Source organism: Drosophila obscura, unplaced genomic scaffold, assembly GCF_018151105.1.
Source record: "Drosophila obscura isolate BZ-5 IFL unplaced genomic scaffold, ASM1815110v1 contig_150, whole genome shotgun sequence".
Lineage (NCBI taxonomy): Eukaryota > Metazoa > Arthropoda > Insecta > Diptera > Drosophilidae > Drosophila > Drosophila obscura.
In genome coordinates, this window is record NW_024542736.1 from 6,471,967 (window position 1) to 6,484,654 (window position 12,688).

General features: G+C 47.8%; 3 protein-coding genes across 3 annotated transcripts; 1 reads left to right on the forward strand and 2 right to left on the reverse strand.

Moving 5' to 3' along the window:
* Window positions 1-2,657: 2,657 nt before the first annotated feature.
* Window positions 2,658-9,648, reverse strand: LOC111066954 (methionine--tRNA ligase, mitochondrial). The gene is made up of 6 exons (XM_022355922.2): window positions 9,447-9,648; window positions 9,108-9,388; window positions 8,617-9,039; window positions 8,289-8,553; window positions 3,546-3,743; window positions 2,658-3,238 (listed from the first exon to the last, which is right to left on the reverse strand). The coding sequence occupies exons 1-6, from the start codon at window positions 9,538-9,540 to the stop codon at window positions 2,721-2,723; spliced, it is 1,779 nt and encodes a 592-aa protein (XP_022211614.2). The 5' UTR covers window positions 9,541-9,648; the 3' UTR covers window positions 2,658-2,720.
* Window positions 9,649-9,786: 138 nt separating this feature from the next.
* LOC111066962 (tol-Pal system protein TolA) lies at window positions 9,787-10,839 on the reverse strand. The gene has a single exon (XM_022355941.2). The coding sequence runs from the start codon at window positions 10,739-10,741 to the stop codon at window positions 9,869-9,871; it is 873 nt and encodes a 290-aa protein (XP_022211633.2). The 5' UTR covers window positions 10,742-10,839; the 3' UTR covers window positions 9,787-9,868.
* On the forward strand, window positions 10,840-11,819 carry LOC111066963. The gene has a single exon (XM_022355942.2). It carries the CDS (start codon window positions 10,911-10,913, stop codon window positions 11,739-11,741), a length of 831 nt encoding a protein of 276 aa, XP_022211634.2. The 5' UTR covers window positions 10,840-10,910; the 3' UTR covers window positions 11,742-11,819.
* Window positions 11,820-12,688: the final 869 nt, after the last annotated feature.

Sequence of the window (12,688 nt, forward strand, 5' to 3'; positions counted from 1 at the left end):
AAATTTTCATATTTAATTGCTGAGTATAATTGGGGGGGAACTACAACATTTGTTGGTGGCAGCTCTCGTTAAACCCTTTTCAGTTGGCTGAATGAATTAGTTAAACGGAATTTGCACACTTGCCAACATTAATGTATTTACTGGAATTATTCCGCTTTTGAATTTGCATATATTGCACACAAAATCCGATTACCAAACTCTGCCCTGACATTTGATATGCTTTTAACATCAAGTGCAGCTTATGTATCATCTGCTCAGAAGTTTGGACTTGCCACAGCTGCAGCATGCGAGGGTTTAATCAGGAAACCGAGATATATATGTTTGCACTACTCCGCTGGAATATTAAAGCAGTCTGGAGATACGGAAGTGTGGCGCTAAGCAATCAAGACGGCGCTGCACTCCACACAATCGCAACGGACTGCTCAATCCTCACTGCTCATTCGTTCTCCTCGCGCTTCATGAGCTACGATTACTTGTACTTTTTGAAATATTTCCAGTAGTATTTTCAAACTGGAGGTGCCTGGCCAAATAAATTTTGCTGCAACCCCACAACATTGACAACAATGTGCATGTGGTTGTGAGGGTCGGGTATCCAAGCCTCGGACAGGGGCTAATTCATTTACAATATTGTGCCACGTGGCTGCGGGAAAATTAAATTATGCATTGGCAGTGCACGGTGCGGGCCCTGTGGGGGACAAAGGCGGTGCCAAGGCCAGCCATCGAGCAACTTTTGTAATTAATCAAAGTGCAACAGCGTTATTCCTGCCACCGCAACATCGACGGCTGCCGGGCAGCATCCTCCACAGCCACTTAAGGTTTTCCTTCAAGTTTAAGCATTTAAACTGAATCATTAACCTTATTACCTGCTCCTGCTCCTGCCTCTGGAGCCCGTCCATAGGAGGAGCAGGAGTCTGCGTGGCAGACCTGCATAATTTCATTTTGAATGCAAACTTAACAACTTTTTACAAGTCAAGCATGTTAATGCGCTTGTTTATGCTCCCTCCTGTGCTCTGTTCCGTTCTGTTCTGTGTCTCATTAACGTCAACTTAATTTGCTTGCCATATAAATTTAATTTACCACAGGTCTGATATTATATTCCACGCAGCCACAAATCGAAGGAGGAGAGCCACCCACCACTAACCTGATCCAAACTTTTCCTTCACTTCGTGCTGACTCGCCCCTATTGTTGGCGACTTCTTTAGTATTTGCTTAAAGAAGTTTGTTATATATTTTGATATGCATACATACATGCATATGTAAGCTTGAGTTTCCCCTCATTATTCTCTCTATTGAAAGAAACTTTATTTTAAAGTTTCTTCCAATTTATTTGCTTTTATTCGAATTGGGTTGGAGTATTGGAGTACAACTGGTTCAAGTGTGTGCCAATTCCCTAATTGTTCTGAAATCAGAATGCACATGCTTACATACATATACATATGTATACTCCTCACAAGTGCAACCCAATACTCTGCCAGTTTCAAGTACATTTGATACCTTGCCATGCCCATTGTTTGGCTTACATTTGGAAGCTTTGCAAGAACAAATTTGCTCTCAAATTAAATTTCCCCCCTTCCTAAATGATCTCCTTTGGTCTGTCAGTTCTCGCAATGCTTTTCAGGCAACCACTAAAGGGTCTGCATCAACATAGGCAATAGGCAATAGGCAACATCATCATGGACGGGGACTCTGCTGCAGGTCGCACTGCAAATTGCAAGTTAACTGGGCCCAAAGCCCGCACTTTTTGGCTGGCTAATTGCCAGACTCCCCCATGGGAAATGCTCTGGCAGCAGAGTGTTGGAGCGCACTATGCCAGCATCCAGGTAAATTGCGGTTTACCTGCAGCTGACTGGCGGCGACTGGCCCATCAGGCCATTAACGCGCGCAATCAAGTGCACTTTGCAGAAAGTTAAGGCAAAAACTTTTGACTCTCTGGCTGCGGCTGAGACTTGATTGATGGTTGCAGTTGGAGCAAATCCTAATTAAACCGTTACTTATTGCGTGAGTGAAAATCTTTCACGCTTTTCTCGAGAGAGAGCAAAGGCAATCCTTGAGTCGGCGGCCATTGGCTTACAAGTAATCTAATCAGCTTTGTCTGGCTGTGGGGCCAGGGCCAGGGCCAGCACTTGTCTCTAATGGTTGCACTTGAGTCCCTGCTCCTGCTTCGCGTCCTTCCATTGCTCCTTCTTCCCCCTGCTGCCCCTCGCATCGCAACATGCATTTCCACTTAGATTGAGAGCAACTTTTGCCATTTATTTTGATTACACTCTGGCGGGGCCTGGGTCTGGGCTTTTGGCTGTTTCGACTTTTTCTGTGGAAATTAAAATAAATTAACAAATAAACTTTGGCCCCCAAAAACTTGAGTAAGAAGTTTGGATGCCGATTGCAGGCCATAAATTACGTCCCATACCGGCAATGGGTATGGCACCTGATACTGACTTCAATTGCGTGTAATAAATTATGAAAAATCCAACGAATATGAGCTGGCAGCCGGCAGTCAGCAGTCGGCGAGAGGCTGCTGACGGGACTGAGCTCCTTCCTGCACATAATTAAGTGGGTTTTAATGAGACTCGCATCAGTGTCGCAGGAGGAAGAGTGCCCCAGCCGAACGGAATTGTGATTTGTGGCCACTTGGGCCACTTATTAGACCCAGTGCTATGAATAAATACGGCAAGGCAAGTGGTTTGTAGGTTGACTCAGGGACTTGGTTTATTACGGCCACTTCAGGACGTTGTCGTTGTCGTTGTCGTGGTGTTGCTGATGGCCGCCTTGAGGCGCTCCTTTTTCGATTTGCTTTGCTTGGCTTGAGGCGACTGTGGCTGCGGCTGTGGCTTCTGCTGAACGGACTTATCCTTCTCCTCCATAATGCGCTGGAAAAGCATCGCACTACTCTGCCCATCCAACTGATGACGACTCCTCGTGCTGTTACCGCTGGAGTCCCTGGCAAAGTTCTCGTTCAAACAATCCCAACCGCGCTGGGACACTGGCACGCTGAGCTTATCGAGCAGTCGTGTGGCCAGCTGAGGAATTATGGGCTGGAGCACAATGCCGCAGAGCCGCAGCGCGTCCATTGTCATGGCGATTATGGTCGCCAGTCGGGGCTCGTTGGCGCCTTCGGCACCGCCCTTTAGCTCCCAGGGCCTGGCACTCTCAAAGAAATTGTTGGCCGCATGCAGAGCAGCCATCGTCGTGTCGGCCACCAAGTGGAAGTGATTGCACTCATAATGCGCCTCGCATCGTTCTGCAAAAGCGAACAGAATACAGAATGCAGAATGCAGAGTACGGAATACAGAATACAATATACAAAATGATGGCTTCACTTTGAGCTCTCAGGCTCTTTGGATGGCTTGCTTGGCCACACTCTCGAGTGCACTTGCTGCTTAGTGATTGGCCGGAAGAGTGCCAAGCAGATGGGGATGCGGATGCGGATGCAAATGCAGATTATAAAGCATCTCGAGGCAGGCACTTCAGCAGCAAACTTCAGCCACAAGCCTCGAGGATGGTGGCTGCTTAAATATTAAAATGACAAGGAAGCTGTCGAGGTTTACCTGACAGCTGTAGCAGCGTGTCCCGCAGACGCTTGGCCGCATCCACATTCTGGAGCAGATCCGCCAAGTGCTCGGCATGCGGCTGGGGATACACTTGGCGGGGATTCAGCGACTTGGCACAGGCACGCGATAACAGATTGCCCAAAGTGTCCGCCAGCTCCGAGTTGAGGATGCGCAGTGCCTTCACGTGGCTGTAGTCTGAAATGGGAATCAGAAATCAGAGACCAGGAGAAACTACTTGTCAGGAACTGCTTTCTGCTGTCTCTGAATGAATGCGAGGAATGAAATCAGATCTACTCGCATTATCACTGCTGTTGACCCCAAAACAAAACAAACAAACAAAAACAAAACCCTACTCAAAGCGGAGCACACTAGTCGTATGGGTGATATTTTCATCTTCCATTTAAGTTCTACACGAAATGCTTACAAATTCGCCCATTAAGGGGCCTGGGAGAACCCACCAGAGACTCGCAGTCAAAGGCTGCTCCGTGCCCTCCGTGTCCGCCGTGGGGATAAAATCTAAAATCCGAATAACTTAACAACAACATCATCAGCAGCAACAAGCTGGAAAAGTATCTCCCTTTTCCTTATTTTCCCTATTTCCCGCTAAATCTGCTACAAATGTTGCAGGTGGCTGGCTTTGTGGGCGAGAAGCTGCGCATGAAAGGGTTTAAGCTTCGCTAATGCTCGTAGTTGCAAAATCTTAGCTGCTACTTGGTTCCAGGGAAATTGAATTGAAAGGAAGGAGCGTGTAAAGGGAAAAGCATTGAAAACTGGGACTGGTGAGGGCTTGCTCTTATAATATGATGACGATGATGTTGGTGATGGTGGTGCCTTAAGGGCAACCCTAGTTGCTCTCATTTAATCAAACATTAGCCATTTCAAGGGTTCTTTGTTCTGAGAACTGCTGGGAACTGCTTCAAGGAGATCGATTGAATTTATTTCGAGCTTCATGGAACTCTAGCACAATTCCAATAGCCCTTTGGCTTGGCACAAAAAACTAATAATCCACTGCTTCAAGGACATGGACATGGCTCATGGTAACCAAACCGAAAATTATTTAAACTCCAGCAGGGCCATTGATATGCGTCGAGTAGTTAATTAAAATTGTGCTACCTATGAAAATGAAATTCCCAACCAACAATTTCGGATTTGATGATAGCAGCAGACGAAGCTCCAGTCCCAGTCCCAGCCATCCATAAATGGGAGCCACAAAATGCAGCTGCATCTGCAGCCATTTGGTAATTAAAACTATACCCGTCCAGAGACAATAATCGGCTAATTGCTGCTGGCAAGCAATTATGGCTATTTCGAAATTCTGACAATTTTGATTGGCGGTTTTTCAATCAAATTAAAACTTGCCCCCAAAAACCGAAGCGTTCATAATTTCCACAGCAAACAGAATTCGTTGTGGGGAATTTCATTAGGAGTTCTATGAACTTTCCAAACTCGCAATGGAGCGAGAGTTTCTCCACGGGGGGTACGGCAACTGCCAAAACTGTTGCCGCCATCATTAATGCAATTGTTGCGCAACAAGAAGCAAAATAGGGAGGGACAAAGAGAGAGCAAAGTTTTACGAGTGCCACCTGAAGTGAATCAGGCAAAAGTCAGCTAAAATTCAAGTGAATGGGCGTCGGATTGAGTTCCACATGCACAGACGACTGTAGTTTCTGAAATCAAATTCATGTCAAGCAGCAGCTACGACAGAATGGCACTGAGAGATGTATGAGACCTGGGGGATACCTGGGGTACGAAGAGCTCTTCAAGGGTACTTTAATGTGATTTAATAGATATTTTCCAAATATTAATATGGCATTCATTTGTATTTGATCTGCTGCCTATGTTTCTCATTTACTATAGGATATCCTTTGGGTCGTTTGGGACTCTCTCTCTTGATCCGACAGGCACTGCACTCTTTGCAAAGTCATTGAATTTCATATTGAGTTAACTGAAGCGATTGGAAGGGCAGGAGCAGGAGCAGCAGCTCCAGCTTTTCATTTTGAATGCATTGAATTTTGATGCCTGGCCTGCCCGTCGGCTGTAAATCATTGAAAATGTAGAAATGCATCAAAGTTTATTAGCAGCTACCATGCGCCCGCCCGTCTACAATGCCTGCCCCGCCGCAACCCAATCTAGTATTGCCTTCTAATGAAATTGTTTGGGAAGAGGCTCCTCCGCAACACGTGTTGTATGTTGTATGTGGCGTTACCTGTCCGAGACCGACATCGACATGGACCCCTCGCTGGCGCTTAAGTCCTGCCAACTTTTAACTGCTTACGTGAGCAGCTACAAATTGCAAAAAAGCAAAAGTTCCGGGCATGTGCAATAAACACCGGGAGGGGGGGAACTCTGTACACATGTACATACAACACTTGCAACAAAACTTTAAGCACATTCTGCACATGGAACACGTGACAGGGAAGGAGGCCCGACCGGCCACAGACACAGAAACAGACACAGAGACACAGACAAATGCTGCTGCACTTGCTAGCCCTAATATAAATAATACTTTTTTACGTGCCCCACGAGTTGCACTCTAGATGTAGCCGGTTGCCGGTTGCCTCTTGGCTGCACCTTAAATAACCTCAATAACTTGTCGCTTTCCCGTTGCTGTTCCACTTTTTGCCATTTGCCCTGCAGAACTTTGACACAATTTTTCCCACTCTTTGCTTATATATTTTTCAAGCTAACTTTGGCTTTAACTGGAGAGCAGCAGAGCATGTTTACTGAAAGGGGTCGGGGAAAGGCAACACTTTCCCATCAAATATTTAACCAGCCTTGCTGCAATCGGAGACAGCCAGTCGGAGGTGTCAGGCAAATTAGCCGCCGAGCACAGGTCGGGTCGTACGAGCATGTTTTATGTGACAAACAATAATTTCTTGTCGACACACTGTAACAGGATTAGACGGGGGCGGAGCATGCCCAAGTAAACTTGAAGCAGGATGAGCAGCATAAGAAAGAATCACAAGAAGATGCAAGTTGAAGGATAGGCAGCGCCTTGGAGGATTATGGAAACGTTTATTCAAGAATAACCATTAGATCCAACAACGAAAGATTCACACTGGAGGCTACACAAACCGGGTACAGCGAAGCACGTACCAATAATGGACTTCTGATAGATTCGCAGAATTCTTTTCGCGTTGTCAGCTGTCACACAAAACTTGTCCGACCTTCAGCTCAGAGAAGGAGCCGCCGCCGTACTTGAAGGAACAGCATTCTCCAGCGACAAGTTTAAGTATTCAAATTTATAAATTGAGTAACGCCCCAAGGAAGCTGATTGCATCAGCGTACAGTTGCCTTTGCCAGAGGGCCTGCCGCCTCCTTCACTTATTTGCATTTGCTGTAAAACTTTTTCTAGACAGATGACGCAGGTCCTTCAGCAGCACTTGGTCTTGGTGCTGGTCTTTGGTCTCCTGTACCCGCAGCTGTTATTGCATCAGATTCGAAATGCAATTTCTATGTCGAGCACATTCTCTCCACTAAGCGGAACTTCCGCTGGTTGTTGCTAATGAAAAGTGTTTGAGCGTTTAAGAATGTTCTCCCAACGCGTTATGAAAGCAACCTTACACCCCTCCTCCTCCCCATCACCCGAAGCAACCAGCCACAAATCGGATTTAGAGTGGGGAACTGCACCTAATGGACATGGCCCATCTGCTTGAATTAAAGAAAATTTATCTGTCATAAATCATTTATGGGTCCCAAAAATATGCAAAATGCGAGCTCAAAACATTCGTAATTTAATCAGGCGGCGGCGCTGACGCACTGCAGCACATTCTCGGTTTTTTTTTCGTGTTTTAATTTGCAGCGTCAAATGCAATAAAAATTCAATTAAATTAGCCGCAAAGCAGCGGGCCATAAAAAAAAAGAAACACAACAAAAAAATTCATGAACAAGCGCAAATTGAATAAAGGAAAACAGGAAAAGCTGCTGCTGTCTGCCTGGGAAATCCACCGAAAAAGCAAAGTCAGCAATAATTGAAAATTAAATTTTGAGACCTGGCTGGCACGGGTGGAAGCCTCACCGAAGGGGAGGGCGATAACAAGTTATGTAAATTGAAAACCGAAAAACGATGGCATGGGATGGGATGGGGTGGGAGAATCAATCAAAACGCATCTAAAAGTGGTGACACTCCCCACAAATCAGTCTCTGGCCATCGAAGTGTGTTAATTGCTTACGAAAGAGTCCTGAATGGCAAGTCCGTACCCCTGAACCCTGAACCCCGAACCCCTATTCACACGAACCTGATTGATGGCAGATTCTAATCATATCCGTCAGACAATTGCCGGCTTTCCCCTACGAAACGAGACCACTGCTTCGGGTTGTGGTTCCCCTACTCCTATGCAAATCACTGGGAAGTTTTCTTCCCAGGAAACGAGAGAAACTTTCAAGGCAAATAAACAAAAGTCAGTTTCGGCAGCAGACCAAAAACTTTTCCCCTTAGTTTGTGTGGAGTCGGGCATAAAATTGAAATGCAAATTAAAGCAAAGGTAAACGGAACGACGACAGATGGTCACTCACATATGTATGCAGCACACAGGCGCAGGACACGGGCACACAGGAAACCTCAACCTCAACAGTTTTGGCTGGTGATTTGATGGAAAAACTATTCGAATCCCCTCAGTATCCACCCTTAAGGGACAGGCGCCCGCTGAATGGCAAGCCACAAAGTGAACAAGCCACAGACATCAAAAGGATTTCGCGGTTTGTTGTCGGCCACTGAACTTAGTTGGTAGCTTCACTCACTGCCATCGCTGTGGGCGACGCCCTCGCGCAGCAGAAAGTAGCGCAGCCCCTCCATGGTGTACTGCTGGGCGGCCTGTACGGGATCCACCACATTGTGCTTGCTCTTGGACATCTTCTGACCGTCGACGGTCCAGTGCGAGTGCACGTACAGCTGCTGCGGCGGCTGTAGGCCAGCGGCCAGCAGAAATGCGGGCCAGTAAATGCCATGGAACTTGAGTATGTCCTTGCCAATCACCTGCTGGGCAGGCGGCCAGTGAGTCAGAAACTGCAATGAGAAAGGAAACATTCAATAGGTGGATTATAATTCAGCGTATAAGCTTGATTTTACCTTCTCATTGGGATATCCCAAGGAGCTGAGGTAGTTGACCAGCGCATCTAGCCAAACGTACACCGTTTGCGAGTCATCCCCCGGCACGGGTATGGCCCAGTGGACGCGGTTGGAGGGCCGCGACACGGACACATCCGGCAGCGGTTCACTGAGCGTGTCCAAAAGAATCTTCTCGAACTTGGCCGGCCGTATGCGCGCCTCCTGCTTGACCCAGTGCCGGACATCGTCCTGGAACTGCGAGAGGCGGAACATGTAGTTGGTCTCCTCCGTCCACTCCACGGGATGGCCCGACTCTAGGGAGTAGCGCGTGCCGCTGGCCTCGTCCAGACGCAGTTGGGAGTCGGTGAGGAAGACTTCATCGGACACACAGTACCAGCCACTGTAGGCAGCCGAGTAGATGTGTCCCCGCGAGTGCAGCGTGCGCTGTGGAAGCAGAACTCAGAATGAAAATATGTCACAGGAATCTCCACTATCCCCTGGCCCCATCCTACCCAGAACTGGGCCACGGCCTGCTTGTGCCGCTCCTCCGTGGTGCGTATGAAGTCGTGATTCTGTATGTGCGCCGCCTGGAAGACCTCCCGGTAGCGGGACGATATCTCCCGGCAGTACTGATCCACGGGCACCTTGTGGCTGGCTGCCGCCTGCTGGATCTTGGTCCCATGCTCGTCGGTGCCCGTGCACAGCCGGACATCAATGGCAGGATGCCGTAGCTTCTGGTAGCGACAGTGGGCATCGGCTATCACCGCCGAGTACAGGTGGCCAATGTGTGGTGCTAAAAAGGGGTCCAACTTTACTTACAGAAGCAACAAAATCACCGAACCCGAGCTCACCTGCGTTTACATAGAAAATTGGCGTCGTCACGTAGTGCAAGCTGCTGTAGCGTGCGCCCAGACAGTTAAGTAGCTTAATTCTACGCATTAGCATTGTCTAGTCATTACTTTTAATATAGAAATGCAACAAAATCGCGAAAACAAATTGCCGGCAATGATTTTATAACAATAAACAGCTGTTCAGTGTGACCCCTCAGAAATATACCGAAACTAACCAGATTAAATATACTTTTATATCCCGAAGAATTTCGGTATTTTTTCTGCGCTAAATGGAGTTTGGCGGTCATCAAATACAAAGTTAAATTTTTATTATTTTTTTTAAATTTTTATTTTATTGTTTTACCAAAATATAAAAATGAAATGGGGCTTAACAAAACACAAACTAAGAAAATATATAAATGGCTGAACCACGTGAGCCCCGTCTACATCTTGGCCCCTCCTCGGGGGTACTTTCCTGGCTGCCCGATCATCCACTGCCGGTAGGCGGCCATTCGTCGCATCCTTTGCGCCTTCTTTTTGGCCTCGACGGCGGCACAGGCCGCTTTGTATGCTGCCTGCTTGGTCTTCTCAAAGTCCGACTTGGCTTCCGTCATCTGCTTGTTGAGACTCTGGACCCGGTTCTTGGCCGCTTCTAGCAGTTGGGTCTTCTCCGACAGCTCCGTCTGTGCGCCCTGGGACACGCCCTCAATATTGGCCAGATTTGATGTGGCGGCTTGCAGCAGAAGCTTAATATGCTCCACCTGAGTCTGCGAGTCGGCGGCCGCAGCTGCTGCGGCAATGTTGTTGGCCTGGGTGTTCTGCAGCGAGGACGTCACCTCAGTGACGACGGCCTCCGCCTCGGCCAACTCCTGCTCCAACTGCTCGACAATCTGCTGCTTGCCCGCGAGCGCTGCTTCGGCTGCACGGGCCGACTGTGCTGCTCTCTCGGCCAGCTCCGATTTGACCTGAGTGGCCGCTGCCTCGGCTGCTGCCATTTGGGAATCGCTGGCTGCCTTTGCTTCTTGCGCGGCCTTCTGGGCGATGTTGGACGCCTTGGACTTGGGATTGCCCTTGTCAAAGTTGCCGCATTGCTTCCCCTTCGGAGATTCGTTACCGCAACTCGCCTCGCCCCCACCACCCGCCGCCGCCGCCGCCACCGCCGCCGCCTCGCCCGAATCCATGTACAGTTTGGAGAGGAACGGCCCGCTGTCCCGTTCATCCAGCTGGGCAGCATCGCCGTACTGGTAGATGGACTCCAGTCCGAAGATTCCATGCAGAAGCACAAGGCAGGTGAGCACCGCTTTGGTATAATTCATTTTTCAATTCAATTCAAGTTCGAGATCCGTGCACTGTCCAAACGTCCAAGGCCTGGGCTGCTTTGCTTTGCTCTGATGTTTGTTGCTTCCAACCGAATACTGGCGTTTGCCTTTGTTCATTTGACATTTCATCTGGCATATTATTCAGCTGTGGGAAAAATGCTCGAAAATGCGAATAGAATTTTTGATATTCGGACTTCTCATCGCACTCATCTGTCTGACAGCAGAGGCCACGGGATATTACGGCGACTCGCGTTTCCGGACACGCAGCAAGCGGCTGCTGCCCTACGATGGCGGTGGAACGGATGACTCGACGAGGGGTGTCGGCGGTGGCGGCGGGAATGGCTGCAATCCCGACAACCCGCAGGAGGACAGCCAGCAGAGGGGGGAGCAAGGGCAGCGGCAGGCATCAGGCCGCAATCAGAAACAAGGCAACGCCAAGCAACGATCCTCGGGCATTGCGGTACAAGCAGCCAAGGAGGCGAAGAAGGCAAACGATGACATGGCCTCGGCGGTGAAGGTGGCCTCGGACAAGATCAAGAACGAGTACGCGGACAAAGCAATGTCGGCAGCGATGGCTGCCGAGGCAGTTCTAGCGGGCAAGAGCCAAATCCTCGAGCAGCTCGAGGCGGAGGTGCGCGAGGCCGAGCTGGTGGTGCAGGAGGAGTCCCAGGAGCTGCTCTCGGCCGATGCCAATGCCCAGTTGGCCCTGAAGCAGTACCAGCAGGCGCAGACGGAGCTGAAGATGCTGCTGGCCACGCTCAAGGTGGTCAGAGAGAGCAAGGAGAGCTCCGAACAGACGAACATGGTCTGGCAGCAGTCGCTGGTCGAGAAAGGCGCACTGCTGGAGGCGGCCCAGAACCGGGTGGGCGTACTGCTCCGCCAGCTGAAGGATGCACGCACCGACCACGCAAAGACCAAGAAGGCGGCCCTGAAGGCCCTCTGTGCCGCCAAGGAGGCCAAGCAGCGCATCGAACAGGACGGTGGTGTTAGCCCTTGATGCTCTTAATACTAATACTCGTCGTCGTATATTTTCTATTGGGATTAAAGAACGTTTGTTGTGTGTGTTTGAATTTTAATCTGTAGTTTATTAAACTTTTTTCTTTAGGGAATAAAAATATAAAATTCCTCGACAGCGTGCAAAAAGTGCGCGCGCGTCTTGAATGGCTGCCAAAAAAATGCTATGGAACTTTTGCCTGTCCGCCGACGACTGACTCCTCCTTTTGCTCATTGATCGATCCAATCCAATCCATCCATCCATTCATCCATCCGTTCGTTCGTTCGCTTCGCCTTAACAAGATTATACAATATAAATATATATATATATGCGCGACAAATACCAGAGCGGACTAATGCTATAAAAAATCTATTTAGAATATAAGTGAGGAGGCTCAGCTCCTCTCGCTAGGACCGCAAATTTAAAAATAATTTTCGAACAAAGAAAACGTACGGGTACGGCTAAACAATTTACACGGATTCCGGATTTTACATACACAAAAAATATACGAGTAGAATTACATATACATATAAATGAATAAATATACAATTTAAAAAAATACAATTAAAAATGTTTGTCTGTCTGTTTGGGTTGTTTCGAATAATTTCAAAGGGGGTGATGCTTGGTTTCTATATACTACATACATATTTTATCTCCCTATATCGAGTGAAGCGGGTTTACTATCTGTGGTCCCAATCAATCAATCAATTAGTTACATTAGTATTGACAATTGTTAACAAAACATAAATACGCAGAGGCTCGACATAAAATAGTTGCTTTGCTTTTGCTTTGCTTCCTCCAACTTCCTCAACTTTCAGATCATAATCTGGTTATACATTTTGTTGTATATTTTGTATCCTTAATTGTTAGTTCAATTCTTATATCAATATTTCTATATAGATGTAGATATATATAATATTTTTTAATATTTATAATTCGTATGCAATTTA

What these genes read in the sequence shown, in the direction of transcription:
- LOC111066962 (XM_022355941.2), bottom strand. Translation starts at nt 10,741, where the DNA reads ATGAATTATACCAAAGCGGTGCTCACCTGCCTTGTGCTTCTGCATGGA.
- LOC111066963 (XM_022355942.2), top strand. Translation starts at nt 10,911, where the DNA reads ATGCGAATAGAATTTTTGATATTCGGACTTCTCATCGCACTCATCTGT.
- LOC111066954 (XM_022355922.2), bottom strand. Translation starts at nt 9,540, where the DNA reads ATGCTAATGCGTAGAATTAAGCTACTTAACTGTCTGGGCGCACGCTAC. An exon ending in CGTCGCCCACAGCGATGGCA is followed by an intron (nt 3,744 to 8,288) that starts GTGAGTGAAGCT and finishes TTCCCATTTCAG; the next exon opens with ACTACAGCCACGTGAAGGCA. An exon ending in CACGCTGCTACAGCTGTCAG is followed by an intron (nt 3,239 to 3,545) that starts GTAAACCTCGAC and finishes TCGCTTTTGCAG; the next exon opens with AACGATGCGAGGCGCATTAT.